At 37.5% G+C, this 25,929-nt stretch overlaps 1 protein-coding gene across 2 annotated transcripts in view; it reads left to right on the forward strand.

The window, feature by feature from the left end:
• Positions 1-25,929, forward strand: part of RBMS1 (RNA binding motif single stranded interacting protein 1) — a 276,072-nt gene that overhangs the window by 210,486 nt on the left and 39,657 nt on the right. For both annotated transcript variants that reach the window (XM_043994399.1, XM_043994400.1), the window contains exons 4-6: positions 1,130-1,221; positions 17,973-18,130; positions 20,823-20,902. In XM_043994399.1, coding sequence (XP_043850334.1) covers positions 1,130-1,221; positions 17,973-18,130; positions 20,823-20,902 — 330 coding nt within the window. The remainder of the gene's footprint in view (positions 1-1,129; positions 1,222-17,972; positions 18,131-20,822; positions 20,903-25,929) is intronic.

Below are 25,929 nucleotides of genomic sequence, written 5' to 3' on the forward strand. Positions count from 1 at the left end.
AAAAAAAAAAAAAACTGGCGTCTCTCCATTATCTAACCGAATGTTAAAATTTTTTACCACAGGAGAAATTGGTCATAATGATTTCCTTTTTTCCCCTTATTAAAGTAGGGTTGAATTTCTCTGATGAGAGGGAAAGGATGGTGTGAGAGGCAAAATCAGCCCCCACCCTGTGGGTATTCACATTCTAGTGGAAGAGACTAAATGCAAAAAAAAATACAAAAACAAAACAAAAAATAACTCTGTATATAAACAAGGCATGTACAAAGTAAATTCCTTATTGGGAAGGCAGAAATATTAAGGGAACTAGCAACAACTTCTTGCAGAAGGTGAGATTTTAACTGAGACTTGAAGGAACTCAGGGAAGCTACAGGCAGAGATGAGGAGGAAGAACATAGGGGATGCTAGTGAAAATAATTAGTTGAAAGATGGAGTTGTGCAGGGAGCAGAAAGGATAGAATATGTAGAAAGAAGCAACAGGTAAGAAGATTGGAAAGGTAGGAAGGAGGACTAGATTATAAAGGATTTAAAATCTAAATATTTAATGCTGGAGGTAAAAGGTAGCTACTAGAGTTTATTGAGTAGTAAGGTGACCTGCACTTTAGGGAAAACACTTTGGTAACTGAGTGGAGAGTAGACTAGAGTGGAGGAAAGACTTGAATTGGAAGACAAACAAGAAAATTACTCCAATAGTTTAGGCATGAAGTAATGAAGGTCCTTCAAAGACCATGGCTGCTCTTCTTAGCAAGAAGAGCAAGTGTTCACTCATTGAGGTGTTCTCTGCCCACTTCATTTTGCCTTTTGTTTTTTATTGTTTATCTTCTGTAGAAAATATGATGATCTTATATTTTCCTGTGTATGTGGAAATATTTTTTCCTTGTTTTGTACTTAAGTTTAAAATGAATAAAAAATTTATGGAAAAAAAGAAAATATGGTGATAGACCATTTTGAGGTTTTTTTCTTTTATCCATTCTTCCTTTTTTAGTGTCATTATTGATGTTGGTAATAATAGCTAGCACTTACAGGTTTATATACCCATATATTGAACTTGAAGGTTTGTAGACCACTTTATATATACAAATATTCTAATTTCAATGGCTTTTTCTCAGTCTAAGTGTGTTTTTAATTTTAGGTTATGGTTTTGTGGATTTTGACAGCCCAGCTGCTGCTCAGAAAGCAGTCTCAGCTCTAAAAGCTACTGGAGTTCAAGCCCAGATGGCAAAGGTAAGCTATAAGCTAAGAATGGTTTTTCTAGCATTGAGTTGTGTTTTATAGGCATCCTGCCCTCTCAATCAGCCATCCCAACAAGCCAGATAACAGGATGACATTGCATATATTGATGGCACTTAGACAAATTACTTTGCTAGCATTGAATCCCAACAATGTGTTTTAAAAGGTATTTTTGGCATGCTGTCCTTCATCTTCATCCTATGGCTCCAGATGCCTACTACTAGCTATTGGTGTCTGTGAAAATTATATTCCCTAAAATATGATTTTCCCAAGAAGCAAAAATTTTTCATAAAAATTTGTTATATTCAGTGAATCATAAAGTTTTATAAACAATTCAAGGTATAGGAGGGAGTTGATGGCCACATTTCTTCATGTAGCCAACTGTTTGCTTTTAAACTCCAAAAAGGTTGTTAGTTTTTAAAATGAGTGCTATTATGATAAAATTCAACCCCATTGTAGTAAGACAATAGCTTGCAGGGCCTACCCCTGTTTTAAATAAATAACAGAAAATTACTTTCTACAAATGAAAGACACATGTACTATGTGCATATGAAGTCAGATATAAAAGCAAATTTAGGTTGCAAAATCCTTTCTCATGAATTGTTAGACACATATTGATTGGCAAAGTACTAAGGTATACAAATTTAGTTCTAGATAATAGACAATGGATTTTGTTTCAGCCCTGTTTTTTTAGCTCCTCTTAGCTTTCCAGATAAGAAGCAATTGAACTACCCAGAATGCCCTGTGATATAGCCACCACTACAAAATGGAAACCATATGTTTAATATTGTGCATTTTAGCATAATATACATGAATACACATATTTTCTGTAAAAAGCAAGATCTTTCCCTTTCAGTGTTTGTTTTATGTTAGTTAATGTTACACACACACACACACACACACACACACACACATTTTATCTATAGTATCTCATTGTGATAGACTTAAATGAACTTGACCAACTAAGGAAGATTACTTTTTCCAATAAAGTCAATGTTGTTCTTTTAAAAGCAAAGCAAAAGAATAAAATAAATTTAAATTCCCTGTGTCTGAGTGAGTGTTCCCTCTTACATCTATTAAAATGCTGACCAGTTCAATGCCTACTGGTACTGTAATGTCTTAATTTCATGCATCTTCAAAAGTGACCAGATCCTCTGTTCTAATCTGATCCATTAGTTATCCAAAAAACCACAAATCCTAAGTCTATGACAATGGGAGGCTTAGTACAGTAAGCTATTAAAGCTGAAAACTGCACTAAGACTTTTCATATACCCTGTATATTCTGGCCTTGGAATCAGGAAGACTTGTATCTGAACTCTATTTCCTATACTTAACTAGCTATGTTACCATACATAGGTTGGTGGACCACTCAACCTCAGTTTCATCATCTATAATATGACAATAGTAATAATCTGTATTAACTAATTACTTCATTGAGGTTGTGAGGCTCACATGAAATAATATATCTAAAACACTGAACAAAAAATTCTATATAAATACTAGTTATGATTAAATTTAGAATAGACCTCAAGATCACTTGATCCCAGGTCTAGCATTATTACTCTTTTTTTTTTCTCCAGATAAGGAAAGGTTACTTAAGGCTATATAATTTGCCATTAAGTTTATTCATTTCTTACTATCACTGGACATAGAATATGCTTAGTAAATATTTGTTGATAGAGTGACCCAAACTTATTGTTGTTTTACTTGGCATTCCTGTACCTTATTGCAAATACAAAATCCTGTAATGTCTTATAACAATTTGTGTCTTGTGGAGTTGTTAAGAAATTTGTCTACTTACAAAGTTGGGTTTTTTTCACCTGTGATTTTATAATTGTTCAGAAACATTTGCAAAACTGAAAATCAATTTTACACTTAGAAAATACTTTTGCTTAATTCACTTTTTATCTGGCTTCTTGAAATAGAAGAAAAATTAGCTTACTTCTGCTACCTGAATCCAATTCAACAATCATTTTAAAAGCATCTATGTATATATAGAATATATATACAATACTAGGTACTGGGAAGCTGAAGATGAATTATGACACAGCCTCTCTCTCTCTCTCTCTCTCTCTCTCTCTCTCTCTCTCTCTCTGTGTCTTTGGAAGTGAGGGTTAAGTGACTTGCCCAGGGTCACACAGCTAGTAAGTGTCAAGTGTCTGAGGCCGTATTTGAACTCAGGTCCTCCTGAATCCAGGGCCAGTGCTTTATCCACTGCACCACCCAGCTGCACGACAGCCTCTCTTTTAATGGTGCTAACTATATACTAGAAGAAAATTACACATATATATCTATGATACTATCCAGAATGTTAGGTGCCATGGGTAGGTCCAAAGTACTCTGAGATTTGAGAGCACAGTCACCTGGTCAAGGAATTTCCAGGAAGGCTTAATGGAGGAAGTCAAAGCTGAATTAGTTCTTGAAGGACGGGAAGAGGGATCTCCAAAAAACAAGAGATGGGAACAGAGTTCGTTCCAGACACTGAAGGAAGGAAGGAAGGAAGGAAGGAAGGAAGGAAGGAAGGAAGGAAGGAAGGAAGGAAGGAAGGAAGGAAGGAAGGAAGGAAGGAAGGAAGGAAGGAAGGAAGGAAGGCACAGACAAGGAGAAGACAGGATGAGACCAAAAGATGAAAAATAGGGGCTTTTTTTTTTTTTTTTTGCTAAAATGTAGACTATGTGATGCAAACTCATAACATAGATTGGTTTGAAACTGTAAAGAATCTTGAATCTAAAAACTTTTGTTCAGTAAGCAATGGGACGTCACTTGAGGTTTTTGAGTAGGGAGCTGATATTATCAGAGAAGATTATTTGGGCAGCTGTGTGAAAGGAGGATTGGAGAGAAAATAAACTGGACACAAAAACAATAACTAAGGAAAGTTGTTGCAGTTGTCAAGTTGAAAAGAATTGCATACTCTTTTTTTTTTTTTTAATCTAGAGTGATCCCAGTAAGAGTGTAAAGGAAAGGCATGGATGCAAGAGGTATTGAAGAGATTTGTGACATGTTATGGTCACTGGATTCTCTATTCCATGCTAGCTGCAACTTTGGACAAGCCTCTTGTCTTCTCTGAGCCCCAACCTCATCTATAAAATGAGAGGGTTAGACTGAATAAACCTCTAGAGGGTTCCTTTAAGTTTTAAGTTGTTCTAAGATTAGCTGTGTGTGATGAGAGAATTATTAGTGGGTTTGGGGCGGAGATTGAGCACATTTGTAGACTAAAAGGAAGGAGCCGGTAGAGAGAGAAATTGAAGATTTCTAAAAGAAGAGGAGTGAAGAAGTGGTATAAGGTCATGGAGAGAAGACAGGAGGGAATATAGGATTGTGAGTGCTGGTTTAGCTGTAGCAGAGGAAAAAGGCCAGATGCCCTGAGAGTCAAGGGAAGAAAGAGAAGATTGGGTGGGGGCACTGATAGGTCTGAAGAAATTCCCCTAAGCTTTCATCTTTTCAGTAAAGTAAGAAGTGAGATCACCAGCTGAGAGAAATAGGGGAGAGGAGGAGTTTGAGGGCTTAGGGTGGGGAGGAGCAAAGGGGAGTTGGGATGAAATAAGCTTTTATGTGGTGCTTTCTATGTGCCTGGCACTGCACTCAGTGATTTACAAATATTATCACATTTAATCCTCACAACAATCCTGAGAGGTAGGTGGTGTTATTATCTCCATTTTACAGATGAGGAAATTGAGGTTAAATGATTGTCCAGGATCACATAACTAATAAGTGTTTGAAGTCAAATTTTAACTCAGTCTTCCTGTCTTCCGGCTACCACCTAGCTCCCTAGAAAGAGAAGCTTTGTGAACTAGGGAACTTATATAACAATAAATTGCGGCTAAAAAAATATATATTGCCACAAGGCATCAAGAGCCCATCTGAAGTTAAATAATCTAAGGTTGTAGTAGACCTAGTGAGAGCATGCTTTCATTTGTCACTTAAGGAGCAGGAATAGAAGAAGGTAGCTTTCAGTAGTTGCTCAGGATTAGCATTAAGGAGAGGGGAATTCAAAAGTGGAAGACTGGGCATTATTGAAGTGATGAAATATAGTCATGACATTATGACATTATGCAGTCCTTTGGTGGAGAACTACTCCACTGCTTGAATAGATGAATAGAATGGCTTTATCAAAATCCAGGAACTCCATGTTAAAGAGACAAGTCATCTGGAAAGGCCTTTAACACAACACATGATGACTCTAGCAAGCCCAGTGTGTGTGTTGGGGGCAGGAGAGGGGGAATAGAGAATTGACACACATTAGGAATTGAGCCCTATTAGGGGGTGTGGGTAGGGTGTTACAGAAAAGTAGCCCACGACTTCTCGGTTTTTAACCGAGTAAGTGGCAGTCTGGGAACTAGAACCTAGGGTTGGGCTACCTTCATTTTGTTTCCTTTTTAACTTCTGGGAAAGAAATGTTTATTTTAACTTGACAAACAATGAAAACTTTAAGAGCTGAGTAGTAAGATTTTGTAGACTACTTTTTTGCCCATGAGGTAGAACGATTTTCCTGGTGGCATTTTTGAAAGAAAATGGTTTCTAAGATTTAAATAGTATTGTGATTATGTAATACCTAGTTTTCAAAGTTTTAAAAAAAAATATGTACTTCAGCTTCTGAGCTGTTTGGTGAAACAGCATTATAGATGTTAGCTCTCAAAGGTATGTTTGGAAAGGAGTGACATCGTATATGTTGTCAATGTATTTTGAATGCTTTCTTTCCCCTGGGTTGACATGAGAGCTGTCAGAGATCTATTTAAGAGACTTGATTCTGTAAAATGACTAAGAAACAATGGTTTCTACCCACATCATCTTTGTATAGCTACTATACTATGTGTTCATTGACAGACTGGCAATTCCCAAGATTTTACAAATTACACAACCTGGATAAAAATGAAGTTCCCTGGAAATGACTTTTAAAACATTATTAAAATCACAAAGATATTTTAAATGGTAGAAGAGAATGGCTTAAGGGTTGTGGGGAGGAGGGTACAGGTTAAAATACCTAGACTCCCTGGAGCCACAGGTATTTGAATATCAGTCCAGTTGACTCAGCCTTTTCATATTGCTTAGGGAAACAAAATTATCACCATGCATTTCCTTTTTTAGGTGAAAATTCTGAAATAAAGCCCTTTGTCATCTTAGCCATTTGCTGAATTTGGAGTAAAACCTGTCATTTTAATTTGTATTTCTCTCATCATTAACAAAACAGTCTTTCATCATGTTTTTAGGAGTTTTTGTTTCTTCTCTTAAAAAAGGATTCATAACTTTTGAGTACTTATCCATCGAGGATGACTCAATATTTTTTTCTTAGTCTTGCCAGGGACCCTTACTGCCCTCAGGGAACACACTTACTCACTCACTCAGTCATGTGCCAGCCAGTCTCCTCACCTAGACTCACCATGATTGCCCAGAGATAGAAGACACTATTCCAACCTATCTTCACCTGTTCCTGCCTATCTTCTGTCAGGGACTGTTCATTCCTGCCTAGATGGAGAGAAACTCCATTTCATGGTGTTCCTTCTGCTGGTCTCCTTGCTTGGCCTTCCTTTCAGAGAAAGGAGAAAAACACCACTCCTTTGGCTCCCTCCGCTGGCCTACTTGCTGGATTTGAGAGGACTCTATCCTGAGGCCAAATCTTAAGGATGTTGATAATCTAACTTGAACCTATTTGTCAATGATTGACAAGTCCCACCTGATTCTCCCTTCCCTATCCAAACTGTTATTACTCCAATCCTGTCCTCTATTCCCCACTGCCTATTCCCTTATTCCAATCCCATTCGACCTCTGAAATGACCTTTTTATCTGGTAGCTTTTTCTTTCCCACTCCTTTCATCTTTTGGCTTCCACTGAGACCTTGACGCCCCCATCCCCCACCGTGGCACAGCCTCCCTGACTACCCTTGCCAGCATTGGTTGCACTTTCACTTATTCTCCTTTACTCATTGGTTAAAACGGGGGAGTTGGAAGACTCCTTCCTTCTCTTTGCTACCCCCAAGCTCACCCTCTACTACTACTGTTCAGTAACCTCTCCTCTTTTGAAATTCACTCAATCCCTCTCCACAATCTAATCAAAATTCTGGCAGCTAATGTCTTCTGACCCCCAGGCTAATCCTTCTGTTTCCTCAATGAATTCAGTGCCTGACTCACAGTCTTTTTCTCCTTTCTAATTCCTGCCTTCATACTATCTGACTTCTAGATAGATAGCACCCCCACACACACTTATTTCCTATGACCTACTCCGTCACCCCACCTCAGCTCCACACAAAGATAGGATATTGATCTTGCCATCATCCACAGATGCTCTGCTTCCATATTCATGAAAGCTGAAATTCCCCTATTTGATCACAGTTGATATCATTTCTGCCTCCCCCTCTTACAACCCCTTACTGTTCTTTATCTTCACTGTGACCACCAATTCCTCAGCTCCCCTGTTTTTTTTTCCCCAGGCCATCATTCCTACACTGGCTACGCTCCCTTCCGTTACCCATCTAGACTTCTCTGTGGAACAATTTAACTCTGTCCTGTCTTCCTCTAAGTCTCTTGCACCCATATCTTACCACTAGTTTTATCCTGCCAAGCCTGAGCCTTGGATTACTATTAGCATATGATGCCTTTCCTCCCATTCACATGCGGATGAATAAAGTTGGAGAAAATCACAAAACCATATTGACTGGATCCACTACAGATTTCGTAGTCTCAGTATGTATGGCCTTCTCACCAGTTAATCAATCCTTCTGTGTATCCCTGATTGATTCACTATCCCATAGCATTCTTTCTAAACCTTTTCCTCCTCAAATCTATCATTGCTTCCCTTCCCCTCACCCTATCAACTGAGAACCTTGAATCATATTTCACTGGAAAGACTGAGGCCATTCACCCAGAATTCCCTCTTCTACTCCCCTTATCTCACATCACTCAAATGCCTTCTCTTAACTATCTTTTCCTTCATTCCCATCTCACATGAAGAGGTAACCTTTCCTGCCAAGGCAGAGCCCTCTACTTAAACAAGTAATCCCTTTTCATTCCCTCTTCTTTAGTAGATTGCCCCTTCTCTCATCCCCACTGTCTCATTTATCTCTTTGTCTGCTGGATGCTTCCATACTTCCTACAAATATATCTATGTCCACCCCGTCCTCAAACCTCCCCCACCCTGACATTTGACCTATCTATTAGCTATCTTCCTATATTTCTCCTCCCTTTTGTAGCTAAACTTCCTGAGAAGTCTGTCTGCAATAAGGTGCCTCCACTTCCCTTCCTTTCATTCTCTTGAATGTACTTGGCCTTCCAATCTCATTATTCTACCCAAACTACTCTCGCCAACGTTACCAATGATCTCTTAATTTGCAAAGTTTTCTCGATCCTCATCATGACTTGTCTGAAGTCTTTGACACTATCAGTTACCCTCTTCTCCTTCCTACCCTCATCTCTCTAGGTTTTTGTGGCACTTTTCTTTCCTGGTTCTCCTATCTGACTGCTCCTTCTAGTAACTTTTACTGGATCTTCAACTCCTCAGTTTACTTTTCCTGATTCTTCATCCAAGTCACATTCACAAACTATAGGTTTCTTCCCCCAAGATTCTGTCCTGGTATCTCTTCTCCTATCCCTCCTTACTGTGTCACTTGTCTCATCAGCTCCCAATTATCATCTATATGCACCTGATTCTCAAATCTATTTATCTAGCCTTTCTCCTGACCTTATATTTCCATGTGCTTATTAGACATCTCAAAATAGATATCCTGTTATTGTTTAGTTGTGTCTGACTATTTGTGACCCTGTGGACCATAGCATGCCAGTACCACCCATGGAATTTTCTTGGCAGATACACAGGAGTGGTTTGCCATTTCCTTCTCCAGTAGATTAAGGCAAACAGAGATTAAGTGACTTTCCCAGGGTCACACAGCTAGTAAATATCTAAGGGAAGATTTGAACCTAGGTCTTCCTGACTCCAGCCCCAGAGGTCTATCCACTGAGTCATCTAACTGCCTTCTGTAGACATCTTAAACTCAATATGTTTGAACTCGTAATTTTTCTCCCGAAAGCCTCTCTTCTTCCCAATTTCCCTGTGACTATTGAGGGCACCACCATCTTCCCAGTTGCCCAGGTCTGTAGGTGTCATGCTTTACTCCTCATTCTCTCACATTCCATATGTAATCTATTGCTAAATCCTGTCAATTTTACCTTTGTAAAATCTCTAGTATGTGCTCCCTTTTCTCCTCTGACACTGCCATGACCTTGGTGCAGGCTTTCATCACCTGATGCCTGGACTATTGCAGTAGCCTGCTGGTGAGTCCGCCTGCCTCAGATACCACTATAGTCTGTCCTGCATTCAGCTGCCAAATTGATCTTTCTAAAGTACAGATCTGATCTCCTCTCCCCACCCCCCCACTCACTCACACACACATATACCTACTGACCCCCACCTCAATAAACGCTAGAATTTCTCTATCACCTCTGTGATCAAATATAAAACATCCTGTTTGGTTTCCAAAGTACTTTATAACTTGACCCCTTCCTACCCTTCCACCTAAGTCACCCCCATGTGCTGTGTCATCCAGTGATTCTCGCCTCTTTGCTGTGCCTCAGATAAGTTACTCCATCTCCCAGCTCCATTCGCTCTTTTTTTTTTTAGGGCAATGGGGGTCAAGTGACTTACCCAGGGTCACATAGCTAGTGTCAAGTGTCTGATGCTGGATTTGAACTCAGGTCCTCACTGTGCCACCTAGCTGCCCCCTCCATTCACTCTTACTGATTTATCTTTTCCTCCTTATCTCAGCCTTCTGGATGCCCTGAGTTCCTTCAGTACCATCTAAAATCCCACCTTCCCTAAGAACCCTTTCTGCTTTAATGCTACTGCCTTCTCTCTGTTGGTTATCTCCAGTTTGTCCTGTACACGTCTTGTTTGTACATAACTATATAGACAATTTTTTTCTTTGTCTTCCCCATTATTAGATGGTGATCTGTTTAAATAGGAGCAGGGACATCAGTTTCCAGCATTAGAAAAAGAAGGTAGTTGTGGAGAGAATTATGACAGTAGACGGTAGATTGGATATGGGAATTAGTATGGTGCCTTACAGATACTCAAAACTGAATTAGAAAGTTTATTTCTTTAAAAATTAAAGTAATTTTTATCTTGTAGAAGGGGTATTAAATCAACCACCTTCTGTTCTCATATTCAAAGAAGCAAATTAAAGGGGGAAAGCATTTTCTCTGATGTTCGTGGAAATTTCCAATAGCTAGAATGTCTCCCCTCCCCCTCTTTGCAGAGGTGAAGGAATATGGGTATGGAACACTACAGATAATGTCAAAACTTTTTTGGCATGTTAGTTTTGTTGAACTCTTTCTCTTTTTGTATTTGTTATATGGAATGCCTTTCTAGGAAGAGGATACATTGAAAAATGTAGTTGATGTAAAAACAAAAAATGACAATAAAATTTACTTTTTAAAAAGAAAAATTCAGATTTCAGTAAAAAGGTACTTTGGTAAAACTTGCCAAATAAATTTTGCAGAAGCCTCAGATTTAATTTGTTGAATTTAGCAGATAGCTAGTGGCTGATGCAGATTTGTACTTTTTAAGAACAGGGAGAAAAAAGGACTATATAATAACCTCTAATAACCCATCTTCATCCAAAAAAGCTTAGCCACTGATGGAAGATGGCCAAAAGGTCACATTCTAGAATTCCCAGAGTTGCATGCTTCTTCCTCCATTACTACTCCCACCCCCCACCCCCATCCCCAACTAGCTGTCTATTAAAATTTGACCACAGGAAATCAGAGGGAACAATACTGGGAAGGCAAACATGGATCATTATTGCAGCCCTTCTCTCTTAAGATTCCTTAACCTTCTATTCCTCCTCTCACTGCTATTTAAGCTGTGTCACATACACAAAATTAAAGTTAGATAACAAGCAAAAAGGGCTTCATCTTTGAATGATAGCCATGTAACTGAAAAGGACATTGATGCTATCTGTTAACAGAAAAGCTCATGTGAGTAGATGATTACCTCTTAAGGATTTCTGAATCTCATCAAATTATCACAAGTTAAAGGTACATTTGATATTTGTCTAGTTGACAGTCTGGTAGTAAACTTGAAAATGATTTCTCTATGGACGGGCAAGTAGGAAAGCAAGCAGAGATTTTAATCCCTCTTTGAAGAGAAGATTCATCGTGCTGTGAGCAGCATGTAGTCACATGGTCCTAAATGGCTATCTGCTGGTTGGTGACCCTATTCAGTGCAAGAGAAAACAGATGTCTGATCATCCTGCCAAGTCCCTTTCTTGCATTTTAGGAACTGTTCCACACACACAGGGAGGTTATTGTTAATTTCTTTCAGATGATGGCTAAGAGCTTTACACCTCTGAGCACCACTTTTCAACTTAAGTGAACATTAGTACCCATTTGTTTTTCTCTCATATAGCCAATGTGCAATCTAGTTCTTTACTTATTAGAGAAGTCATTGAACTTTTCTCATGTTTAGGGGCATGAAGGGACCTTTTGCCCCCACATCCCTTCTATTTTTGCCTACTACCTATAAAATAGAGGATAGCATTGCATTTTAAAATATTCTATTAGTAGTAAAAACAGAGTAGTGGTTCTAATTTTTTTCTTTTAAAATTTTATTATTAATTTATGAAATAAAATGAATGTTTCTATGATATAGTATAATTTTTTAAAAAGACTGCAAATGAAACTGCAAAGCTAATATGTACAATTTGCTATTCCTCTTATATAGTAGTTACCTTGTAAATTTCTTTTTTTTTTACTTGTTTTCCTTTTCCCCTCCTCACCCTAGAGATGGCTACCATTAGACATGTATGTGTATATATATATATATATATATATAATATGTGTGTGTGTGTGTTTAAAAATCATTCTGTACATATTTCTATTTATCAATTCTTTCTCTTTCTTCATATGTCCTTTGTAGTTAATTTGGCTATTTTTAATAGTCAAAATGACTTTTTCACTCAAAGTGAATGGTTACAGGTAGAGAAGGATGACATATACAGCAGTCCTTATCCAAAGGATATTAAAATACTTGTCAGAATCCTATATGATATATATATATATATATATATATATATATATATATATATATATATATATATATATATATATATATATACATATGTGCCACCAAGTACTCTCCTATCTCTGCATTGCAAAATCACTATCTTCTAAAGATTGACTTCCATTTGGCTCAAGGTCCCTAATCCCTGTCAAGAGAGCTTTGTGTCTGTATAATCTTCCAATCATCCAGTGTTCCTCAGGGGATATCAAATACCCTAATGTATCACATAAAAGAATTTGGATTTTTGGAGACCATATAAGTTCAAAATTCAAAATCACTGGGGAAAAATACTGAGAATTTATTAGGCTTCTAATTTGTTTATTTCATGTAGGCTAAAGCATCTTTTCAAGCATTGAGGTCCATTAAACTAAGAAAAAAAAGCAAGCTCTTTGCTAAGTGCCCAATCCATTTATGATGCACAGTGACAACCCTTCTCAATTAGAAAACTACATTTTCAACTATCTTACATGCAGTTACTCTTTTTCTTAAATAATCACCTCCAGCATTCCTCCTTCTCCTAAAACAATTTTATTAATTTAAGAGAGTATTATCTAATAGCACCATTTTAACAACTAATTTGCCAAACTGTACTGAGCAGTTTAAAAAAAATTAAGAGCAATGATGTCTTAAGAAGAATTTTGAGTGAATAAGTCATTTTGCCTATTAAAAATAGCCAAATTCGGGGCAGCGAGGTGGCACAGTGGATAGAGCACCGGCCCTGGAGTCAGGAGGACGGACCTGAGTTCAAATCTGGCTTCAGACACTTAACACTTAGTAGCTATGTGACCCTGAGCAAGTCACTTAACCCCAATTGCCTCACTAAAAAAACAAAAAACAAAAATAGCCAAATTCACTACCTAGGACATATGAAGAAATAGAAAGAATTGATAAATAGAAATAATAGACTACACACTGTATACTTATAAGTGTAAATGTAAGTTGATTGGGCTGGGTAATAAGGTATGCCATGGTCTATTTCTTTAGGGATAACCCTGTGTTGGTTGGTTAATTAGTTGAAAGTCATAAAATAACTATTTAGAAGTCATAGAATTTTTGAGTTCATTAACCCATAGACTTTCAAAAACTGCAAAGGTTCATAAAGACCATCCATCACCTTCGTTTTACAAAAGAAAAATGTGAGACCCAATAATATGTCTTTCCCAAGGAAACATGAGCTTGCATAGACTTCTGGAGATAGTAGAAGACTGAAGGGCATGGCGTGCTATGGTCACAAAGAGTCGGACATGAATGACTCAGCAACATAAAGACTAGTATGTGGACAGAAACAAGACTCAAACCCAGGTCTTCAGACTTCATGTTCAGGACTCACCCTCATTGTACAAATTACATATTAATATATGGAATCCTTCCATTCCCAAAATATTTCCACTGTCTTAGGAAGTTTAAAACTCCTGAAGGTTTGCATAGTTGCAGGGGGAGGGTGGATTAGAGAAATAAAACTATTTGCTTAAAAGGCAGTCCTTTTTAGCAGATTCAGATCTTACAATAGTAGATTTGTAGGTCTTTATGTTGTTGAGTCATTCGTGTCTGACTCTGTGACCACAGCACGCCATACCCTTCAGTCTTCTACTATCTCCAGAAGTCTATGAAAGCTCATGTTTGTTGCTTCCATGATACTGTCTCTTCACCTTGTCCTCGGTCCTCCCCTTTTCCTTTTGCCTTCAATCTTTACCATCAGTGTCTTTTCCAAATCCTGTCTTCTTATTATGTGGCCAAAGTATTTAAGCTTCAGTGTTTGACCCTCCAGTGAATAGTATGAACTAATTTCTTTAAGTATTGACTGATCTGATTTTCTTGCTGTCCAGGGGTCTGTCAAAAGTCTCCTCCAGGATCACAGTTCTAAAGTTCCAATTCTGCAATGCTCAGCTTTCCCTGTGGTCCACTTCTCAGAGCCATACATTACTACTGGAAAAACCATAGCTTTGCCTATACAGGCCTTTGTAAGAAAGGTGTGATGTCTCTGCTTTTAGTATGCTATCCAGATTTGCCATAGCTTTCTTTCCAAGGAGCAAACATCTTAATCTCATGGCTGCAGTCACTGTCTACAGTGATCTTTGAGCCCCAGAATATAAAATCTAACCTGGCTTCCATTTCTTCTCCCCCTGTTTGCCAGGAAGTGATGGGATCAATTGCCAAAATGTTAGGTTTTTTTTTTTTAAGCCTCAAGCCAGTTTTTGTGCTCTCCTCTTTCACCTTCATCAAGAGCTTCCTAATTCTTTTTCCCTTTCTGCCATCAAAGTAGTATCATCTGCACATCTGAGATTATTGCTGTTTGTCCTGGCAACCTTATTCATTCCAGTTCTGGATTTGTCCAGCCTGACATTTTGTATGCTGTGCTCTGCATATAAGTTTAATAAGTAGGGTGATGATGTACAGCCGTAAGCCAATTAGCAGTCCCTAGTTTGCTTCTTGGCCTGCATACAGGTTCTTCAGGAGACAGAGTAAGATGATCTGGTTTGCCCATCTCTGTGAGGTGTACCCTATTCTAAAATTTCAGCCTCAGGAATTTCTACTAATACCCTATGACTAGAGAGCAGGTTTGACAGTCTTTCCCAATGGCTTCACTGATTTAGATAATCTTTTATGTGACACATTAGGATATTTGATATCTCTGAGGAACATTGGATGATTAGATAAATAGCTAGATGAGTGGCACAGTAAATAGAGCACTGGGTTTAGAATTAGAAAGTCTCATATTCATGAATTCAAATCCTGCCTCAGGTACTTACTAGCTGTATAACCTTGAGTATGTCACTTAACCTTATTTGCCTCAGTTTCCTTGTCTGTAAAAGGAGCTGGGGGGGGGCAACTAGGTAGCACAGTGGATAAAGCGCCGGCCCTGGATTCAGGAGGACCTGAGTTCAAATCCAGCCTCAGACACGTGACACTTACTAGCTGTGTGACCTTGGGCAAGTCACTTAACCCTCATTGCCCCTCCTAAAAAAAAAACACAAAACAAAACAAAAGAAGGAGCTGGAGAAGGAAAAGGCAAACCATTCCAGTATCTTTGCCAAGAAAGCCACAAATGGGTTCATGAAGAATCATACACGACAACAATAGAATTCAGATTATTTTATTTGTGTGTTATATAAAGTGAACAGATTCACTTAAGTCTGTCAGACAATATGCATTTATTAAGTACCTCCTATGTGCTAAATACAAAAAGAGACAAAAACCAGTCCTTTCCCTCAAGGAGCTTGCTATCTAATAATGGAGACAACAAGCAAACAAATATGTACAATCTATATACAAAATAAGTAGGAAATAATTGACAGAAGAAAAGTACCAGGATTACAAGATATTGGGGGTGGCTTTCTGTAGAAGGCAAGATTTTAGTTGGGACCTGGAGGAACCTAGGTAAGCCAGTAGGCAGAGATGAAAAGGAAGAGCATCCCAGGCATGGAGAATAACCAATGAAAATGCCCAGAGCTGAGAGAAGGAAGCCAGTGTTTCTGGATTGAAAATTGCCTGCTGGGGAATTAGGTGTAAGAAGACTGGAAGGGGGTTGAGGGTCAGGCCCAGCTTATGATGGGCTTTGAGTGCCAAGGAGAGCATTTTTTATTTGATCTTGGAGGTGAAAGAGAAGCAGTGAAGTTGATTGAGAAGGGGAATGATATGGTCAGATTCTGCACCTCAGGAAAAACACTCGAATGGCTGAATGGATTGGAGTGGGAAGGAATTTGTGGCAGGCCGACCCACCAGCCAGCAATTGCAATAGTCCAAGCATGAAGTGTTGGTGTCCTACACCAGTGGGGTGACAGTATTAAAGGGATATATTAAGAGATATGTTGCAAAGGTGAAATCCACAGACCTTGACAACAGATTGAATATGGGGAAGAAAGGAAGCGAGAAATAGTTAAGTAGTAGAAAACAATACCTAGAGACACTGTGGGGATGGTGGTGCCCTTAAGAGTAATAGACTTGGGGCGGCTAGGTGGTGCAGTGGATAAAGCACCGGCCCTGGATTCAGGAGTACCTGAATTCAAATCCGGACTCAGACACTTGAAACTTACTAGCTGTGTGACCCTGGGCAAGTCACTTAACCCCCATTGCCCTGCAAAAAAAAAAAAAGAGTAATAGGCTTAATTTAGACTTGCATAAACATGAAACTAGTAATTTTTTGTAAAGTCAGACATACAAAGCATAACCAAATACATTTTCACTATATTTTTCCAAGCATTCTACATTTAGAAATGCAAACTACTATAATGAAGATGATATGATTGCCTAAGGCTAAAACATCAATTAAAGGTTTTACTAATCACGCATATTAAAGGGGATACCATCAAGTTGCATTCTTCAATATATAAAAATATAATAACTTAATAGGATGTAAGAACAAGTTAACTCTAGAATCATTAAGACTATCCTATTCTCACAGTTGTAGTGGCAAAGTGTGAATTTCTTAGGAAATATTGCTGATCTAATGTAAGCTTTTCCCCCTGATGATTTTGAACAATGCCCTAATGAATATTCATAGAAATTTCCATTTCTTAAAAGATTCATTTTTTACATCTTTGGTTTTTGCTGATTCTTCTGTTACAAAGAAAGAAAAAGATCATCTGCGATTAATTTGTCTTAAGCTTTCGTTCTACTGTTTTGTTTCAATATTATGTCATAGTATTTTTGGCCAAATATTTTCATTTAGGCAGCTGGGCTGAAATTTTCAGGTCTTGGTGATGAATCGGTTTCAAATATCACCTTTCCCATGTACCTCCAATTAATCAGAATCCAGAAGGTTTGAAAATGACAAAAATTCCAAATGGTCAGATGAGAGAAGTGTAGCCTTAGGGGCCCCAAGTGACCTGATTCAGAACCAATCTGTGACTCTCAGAATTCAACAATTACCCATAATTGCCTGTTAGGTACAATCAAAGCTCTCACAACTGTATGCTGGAAATAGCAGAATGGAGCTTGGCTATTTTTAGATAAACAGCAGAGAAGAGTTGTCATTCCACAAAGGTGGCCCCATCCAAATTAGCAGTGCTTTCTAGACCTCCCCTCCTCTTATTGCCAGGACAATAACAGTGATGTGGGGTCCGAGCTGACCCATCTGTGAGAATGTCTGTGCTTTAAACACTATTTGTAGAAACCCACAATTGATCATCCTATAATTTACATTACCACACTACATCACAGGGAAAGATCGATCAACAAGCATTTATTCAACACTCACTATACACCAGGCACTGTGCTAGGTAGGTGCTGAGAATATAACTACAAAGAACAAAACAATCTCTACTCACAGGGAGCTCACATTCTATTGGTGAAGACAACAAGCACATTTTTTAAAGTATATATGGGGGCAGCTAGGTGGCACAGTGGATAAAGCACCAGCCCTGGATTCAGGAGGACCTGAGTTCAAATCCAGCCTCAGACACTTGACACTTACTAGCTGTGTGAACCTGGGCAAGTCACTTAACCCCAATTGCCTCAGCCCCCCCCCAAAATATATATATATATATATATTGTCTTGAAGGCAATTGAGAACTATTGGAGTTCATTGAGTAGGGGGGTGGCTTGGGCAGATCTACATTTAAGGAAGATTACATTGGCAGTAATGTGTAAGATGGACTAGAAAGGAAATAAGTATAGTTATAATAATGTCAAATTATTTGTGTCACAGATTTCACATCTACTTCTCTTGAGGAAATTAATGAGCGACTATTTTGTTTCAGCAACAGGAACAAGATCCTACAAACCTGTATATTTCTAATTTGCCACTGTCCATGGATGAGCAAGAACTTGAAAACATGCTCAAACCATTTGGACAAGTAATCTCTACAAGGATACTGCGTGATTCCAGTGGTACAAGTCGTGGTGTTGGCTTTGCCAGGTAAGTGTTTGGGGTTTTCTTTCCCCTGTATGTTTCATTGCTATATCTGTTGTTTTATGTACCATAAAGATGTTTCAAAGGTATAACTAAAAAAAAAAAAGCCCTAGGGGGAAAAAAGAGAGAAAGGTATGACTAAATGCAATGGGGCATTAATTTTGATTTTAAAATGTTTTTGTAGGTTCTCAGATATTTTGAAATTTCCCCACAGGACGTTTAAAGCTGAGAAGGCTAAATGTTTTGGAGCCCACACTGGGAGAAAATTTCCTAAAAGTAACTTGTATCATTTACAGAGATGGTCATTATGAACACATTCACACACACACACACACACACACACACACACACACACACACACACACACACACACACTCCATTTTATATAATTTTTTCCTCCTTTGTGGATCAGAATTTGCCAAAAGTAATAATAGCTGACATTTATGTAGCATTTTAAAGTTAGCAAAGCAGTTTACATGCATTCTTGGATTCTTATTTAAGCTTCATAGCAACTTTTTAGTACTATGAGTATGAACCCAATCTAAAGAGGTAGAAATTGAAGCTTAGAGTGGTCATGTGTCTTGATCACGTTCACCCAGTAAGGAAGTGGCAGGGCTAGGTTTTGGACCCATATCTACAAGTCTAGCACTCCACCCATCCACTATCCCTTGTTGCCTCTGCTATTTTTTTATATAAAACATTTGATATTTGCCAGGTGTGCTGCCACATACTTGTAATCCCTGCTACTATAGAAAATGAAATTAGTGTATGCTTGAATTCAGGAGTGCTGGGTTTTGGTGAGCTAAGGCTAATCTGGTGTTTTCACTAAATTTGTCACCAATATGGTGAGCCACTGGGAAGGAGAGGGACACCATTTCACTAAGGAGAGAGGTGAGCCTAACTAGTTTGGAAAGGAGCAGGTGAAAGCTCGCTTGCTGATCAGTAATGAGCTAGTGCCATGAGTAGCCACTACACATCCAGTCTGGGGAAAATATGGAGAGCTGAGCTATTCTCAACAAAATGAAGCAAAGTAAAATAAGTAAAACTGATTCCTTACGATGAAAATGTAAATAGGATTCTTAAGAAGAATTATTAAGATGAGAAACTTGACTTTTTACTTAGTTTAGCCAGATATAACTTTCTGTGATGCATAAGGAAACACTAAAGCCATCTGTTAATGCTATCAAGTAGTGAATCGGTGGGGAAATGCCTAATACTTACTATTGATAATTGAGATGGGATTCGTGTAGATTCATTAGCTCACTTTGTTAGCACAGGTTGTTTGGGTAGTTGGGTTTGGTTTGTGGTTTAGAAAAGTTATTGAAGCATTATCAAGGAATCAGAAAAAAATAAAAGAATATGTCCCACTGATTCACTGACACTATTTGAGAAACAGTTGATACTCAATTGGGGCTAGCACAGCCTCTGCCAAAGGATTTTTCAGGACTTTGTGGAGTTTTAATATTGCGCAGTGTACATAATCCCTCTATGGATGCAGATGGACCTCCAGACATAACTTAATAGTTGACCTTCCAGAATTGCTGCGGCTGCTCAGTTCATCATCCTGTGGCCAAATTGATATTGAGTCTATCTGAATTTAGCTTCACTAAGAGTTACAGAAACCAAATATTATCCAAGTGTGATCTGTGGACTACTGGGGGCTCCCAAGACCTTTTTGGGAGTCTGTGAGAGCAAAATTATTTCTGTAATTTTACTAAAGTGTTACTTTCTTATTAAAATAATCTTTCCTTTTCTAACCACGGATATATAAGGCTGGATTTTCTTCATACACTTCAACCAGAACAACACAGTACAACAGATTGAATACAGAAGCAATATGAGAATCCCATCTGTTCTCCATTAATCCAGACGTTAAAGATATTTGTAAAAATAATTGCACTTTCTCATTTTTTTTTGTTTGTTTTTTTTTTAAGTGAGGCAATTGGGGTTAAGTGACTTGCCCAGGGTCACACAGCTAGTAAGTGTTAAGTGTCTCAGGCCGGATTTGAACTCAGGTACTCTTGACTCCAGGGCCGGTGCTATATCCACTGCGCCACCTAGCTGCCCCTCTCATTATTTTTTTAATTTAAAAAGTTTGCTGTAATGGCTGTCATTGTTATTTGAAATTAATTTCTTTTATGGTAAATATTGATAGATATAACCTACATAATAAGTAAAAGCTCTTTGGGATTCTGAGAGCAAAATGTTTGAAAATAAATGATGCCAGGGGCAGCTAGGTGGTGCAGTGGATAAAGCACCAGTCCTGGAGTCAGGAGGACCTGAGTTCAAATCCGGCCTCAGACACTTGACACTTACTAGCTGTGTGACCCTGGGCAAGTCACTTAACCTTCATTGCCCTGACAAAAAAAGAAAAGAAAAATTATGCCAATTTTCAAAGAATTCAAATACAATGAATATAATTAATGCTAAAAGTATACTGGATATAAATTAATATTTAATATTTAGAAGGTACATTTGGCTCATCAGTTGGAAACAGCAATTATTTTTATATAGGTGTGCATGAGCATTGATTTTATAGGCTTTAATATTATAAACCACCAAATAAATGAGCTTTTATTGTTTTAGAGTTACATTTAACAGGGTATGCCTTTTTATACTTAATGGCATTCACATATGCACAAGGTAAAATAAAAGATATCTAAATATTTACAAGTGTTTTATATTTATATATCAATAGGATGGAATCAACAGAAAAATGTGAAGCTGTTATTGGTCATTTTAATGGAAAATTCATTAAGACACCCCCAGGAGTTTCTGGTATGTTATCTAAAATTTTATCAGCAATAACTTATATTTCCATACATTTCCTTGATATAGGTTCTTCTGCATGAAATACATTAAATAAATTTATATATATATATATATTAAAGTTGCTTGTTTTGAACTATCAGATATTTTACATCATTATTAGATCTGTTTTATTAGTAAAAGCATCACCTAATATTATCATTTCTATTTATTTTCATTCCTTATTACTGCCAACACTGTGTTTTATATATATAATACATAGAAACTTTTAGTATTATAGTGGATAGAGGAAAAGACTGGGGTCAGGAAGACCTGAGTTAAAATCCTGCATCAGACACTACCTATGTTACTCTGAGGAAATCACTTGACCTTTATGTGCGTCAGTCTCTTCATCTGTAAAATGATAACAGCACCTACCTGACAGAATTGTTTTAAGGATCAAATGAATTAATGTATCTAAAGTACTTTGCAAACCTTTAAAGCACTCTATAAGCGCTAGCTTTATATATATATATATCATATATAACTCTGCTTTATAGTTTTTGTTTCTAACTAATGGGAAGAAAAGGTCACAGGTGTTCTGTATTGCAGGTTTCCTGTTGCTTTGTTATTTGAGGGTTCTAAAATGGCTGAAATAAATAAAGAAGGAAAAAGAACATGGAATGCTTTCTATTTTTTCATAATTCCAATCTTCTTATTGTTCAGGGTGAGATATTGATTCTCAAAATTTGCTCATAACTTTCTTCATACAGCTGAGTAGGCCTTTATCAATTGTCATATCACTGTCAAATATACTAATTGCTAACATTAAACAGATTCCCTTTCTCTCCTACCCAGGTATCTTCAGTAAGAATGAAGTACCTCTACTGAGCACATCTTGTGCAGCTGCTATTACGACTAGGCCTGAGTAATATTAAATGCATTTAAAAAAAAAAAAGCAAACACGGATGTGTATTTGGTTTTAGTGAACCCAAGATTTTAAAATAGGTTTTGAAAAAGTGAGATTCTGGGCCACCTTAATTTTACTCATTCAACCATTATAGTATTTAAAAAGGTTCCATTTCCATTTTCAGTGAAATACATAAGGAATTATAGAACTCTGTTGAAGAAAAGAGATCCAAATTAATTTGAAACAAAAGTTATTGAAGTGAGCAGCCATTCCAAGGATATTCATGTATAACTATTATTCAGTGTTCATTTTGTTAACTCTCCAAGATTCAGTTCCAGCTGAATTATCAATGACTGGAGTTAGGGATCTGCCTTAGAAATTTCAACATCCAAATGAGTTTCATTTCAGAAAGAAAATAATTTGTGAATATCTAAGTGACATAGACCACTCTTGGCCATGACACTTTGCTATTTGATAACTTACTGCGATGCATTCTTCATGCTTCCACCATGAAGAACTCTGTGGCTCCAGGTACAAGGCTAAAATATAAAATGTTAAACAGTGTTTAATAGGTTTGGTAAGCACTATGTTATAAAATAGCTTTAATTAATAAATGACTAAATAAAGTGAGTCAACCATAAGCATGTTTCCCCATTTACCTTGCTTGATTGTATTTAAAGAAGGAAAATAAAAATTTGGCTTTGCATATCCTGAAACTAGCCAACCAAGTGTTAATACCAGAGGAGGATCAAAGCCAGGGTTGTAAAACTGGAGGTTTTTTTTTTAAAAATACACCTGGCCCCCTCAGCTGTACAAGTTTGAAAACTATTAGCTGTTGGCTTTCATGTCTCCGAACTCTTAAAATTAAATTGAAACTCTCCTTTATCAAAGCAGATCTTGCCTTTGCATTTATTATGATACACAGTAGCCATTTAATAAATGCTGGTTGATCTGTTGTGGTTAGTGACAGCACCTGCCATATGCTACTGAAGTGTGCTCTTTGCTTATATAATTTCTTTGTCCTTTAGCTTTCTCTTACTCTTAATGTTCATGTTGCTGGAAGAATTTCAGAGGAGATGACTTGAATCTTGTTTTATGTCTTAGCAAGAGGACAGTTGGTTGTCTGTTCACTGAGTGGAGTGGGCAGTGGCTCGTTGGGTCCTGGGTTAGGGTGAAGAAACTGGACAGCTCCCCATTCTTTCCTGAATCATGTCTTCATAGTGTCATTTCATTGTTTGTTAAAAATTAATTCCTCTAACATTGACAGAAGAGTATTAAAACACAAACATAAAAACGCATTGATTTCAAAACCTTATGTAAATTACTTCTGGATTATTGAAACCAGTGCATATCATAAAGTTGATTATTCTGAGTTTCTCAAGAAGCAGATTAATAGCAAGTACAACAAAAGCATTTCAGAAGCAGTAACTATGTTTTATAAACAGTCAAGCCATTCTCTCACCTCTGAACTCTTACAGACTGTTATGGTCTGCACCAAACAATTTAGTACTTAATTGCATACTGATTTGCAATGCATACAATCTGTTCATATGTTTTAATTTTGTCTCCTCAATTTGAATGTAAGCTACTTAAAGGTAAGAAGCCTATAGGGGATATTGAATAAATATTTGTTGATCAATGAATGGATTAACTTGAAATCTTCCATATACTCTACTAGTTAAAACTGCAAAGTTGTCTTCAAAGACCCTGCAGAATGTAGAATAATAATCTAACCTGGCGCTCATGGAATTACATAATTAAAAGATCCTTTTAGTAGCTTCCATTTTTCTCCACCTGAAGCAAGCACTTTTTGTCCCAGTGGATCCTTTATGGTCCAGAAAGTGTGAAAAAGAATTGGATGACATACTTCTCCCTTCAGTATTCTTTCTTTTTAACTGCTGCATTCTGGAATTTAATTTAGCAAGTCCCACTATTGCTGTTAGTATACCTCATGTTATGTGAATGCTTAGTGTTCACACAAGTTAGCTATAATTTCTCTGAAGTTAAAGGATTTTTAAGAAATGGAGATAGTTGTTCCCCTTAGAATTAAGTTAAAACAAAATAAGACACATGATATTGTTTGGTAAACCTACGTTTTAAAATAAAAAAAAGTTTAATGTCTACTGCTAGGTACACCATATTTCAAAAGATCTATGATTTCATTCACTTAGGGTCTCACGGATAAACAGTTTGTCTTTAGACCTCTGCTAGGAGTCTATACAGCTTGGTGGGACTTTAGGAAGATTATACTCTACTGTTTTTTGCACCACAAGGCATTGTTGTAAACCTTTAGAAGAAAGTTAAGTGCCTTACTATGTGCCCAGATCTGTACCTTGCATTTGACAGAAATCACATTTGATCCTCACAACAAGCGTGGTAAGTAGGTTGGACAAACAAAGGGAAACCAGTTAAGTGACTTGCCTGGTCAGTTGTGCCTCACACAATTAGTGAGGGTCTGAAGCTGAATTGGAACTTGGGTCTTAACTCTAAACCCAGAGTTATCTGTCTACTCTGCCACCTAGCTGCTAGAAGAGGAATACCCTAATTCCACAATAACACTTCTGTGGATCTCATCCACATGGTATTTTTTGCATGGGTATATACTGCAAAACATCAACACTTAATCTTTTTATGCATTTCTTTTCTTCATCTTTCATTAAGTCTTCCATTGTCAATTTTCCTGTGGCATGGGAGGCTTTCCTGCAGGCCTTTTAAAATTTGGTGGACAGCAGTATAATCAGGATAACTGTCATCTTTCATTGACAAAACAGGATCATCCCACTTCTTTGCCAATACTATATTTTCTGGATATCATTTTATAACAGTTTTTGCATGTAAATCATCATTGCTCATGTTCATGGCTACCTACTTCCACTGCCCTCTGAGTCACCCACAACTTTGATTCCTCTGAGGTTATAGTGTTCTGTAAGATTGTATGAGGGAGGGGCAGCTAGGTGGCGCAGTGTATAGAGCAACAGCCCTGGAGTCAGGAGGACCTGAGTTCAAATCCAGCCTCAGACACTTAACACTTACTGGCTGTGTGACCCTGGGCAAGTCACTTAACCCCAATTGCTTCACCCAAAAACAAAAGATTGTATAAGGGAGAAGCTTTGAACTGTGATAAAAAAATTCTCTACCATTTCCCAAATGCAATCCAGACTGTTATCTTTATCTTATTTTATCAGATCTATATATGATTAACCCTCTGTACTACTTACTTGTCCATGACATAGGATCACAGATTTAGAGCTAGAAGTCATGTAAACAGGTTAAGCCTCTCATTTTACAGATGAAGAAACTGAGGTCTTAGAGGTTGTGATTTTTTTCCCCAAGGTCACATGAGTTAATAAATGACCTTCCAACACCAGATACATTCTGTCATTGGACCTACCCATAAAGCCATCTCAGCTTACTAGAACCCATTAGAACAATGTGCTGTACTGACACAAGTCCAAAAAATGGGGTCATTTTCCCTCCATAAAGGAATTTTGTGAAAATCTTCCCCAAAAAAATCTGAAAGTAATTTGGCAGTTTATTCAATAATGTAAGTTTGTATCATTGGAATAAAATCAAATGTTGTTTATATCCATGTCTGTGTTACCTCTATTGTTCCTAATCTACCAGGGATATAGTTAAATGAAAGGAAGAAAAATACTTGAGTTTACTGGTACCTACAATCCCTGAAAGACCACTGCAAATGAATAAGTTTAAAACTAAATTTATATTAAATCTTACACTCTAAAACTGTATTGTAAATGTCTGAGATTAATGTGAGCCCAATTGCTCAGGCCCTTGGATTTCTAATTTTCTTCATAGACCACCCCCATATCAGACAAGCTATCAATTAACAAACATTCGTTTAAGTGCTTAATTTAACAAATGTGCTAAGTACTAGGAATATAAAAACAAGAGTGAAACAAAGTGAAAGCTTATTGAGGGCAGAGACCACCTCTGGGGTACACATGTACATATATATATATGCGCAGAATGGGGACATGGTAACCACAAATGGGAAAACACAGGGAGCTAAGCTGAGGGGACTTTGGAGTGGAGGGGGAGAGGACAGTGAGATAAGGAATAAGGAACTGCCTTGCTGAGTGTTGGTGCTTCAGCTGAGTCTTAAAGGAACCCAGGGATTCCTTGAGCA

Source organism: Dromiciops gliroides, chromosome 3, assembly GCF_019393635.1.
Source record: "Dromiciops gliroides isolate mDroGli1 chromosome 3, mDroGli1.pri, whole genome shotgun sequence".
NCBI classification, from domain to species: domain Eukaryota; kingdom Metazoa; phylum Chordata; class Mammalia; order Microbiotheria; family Microbiotheriidae; genus Dromiciops; species Dromiciops gliroides.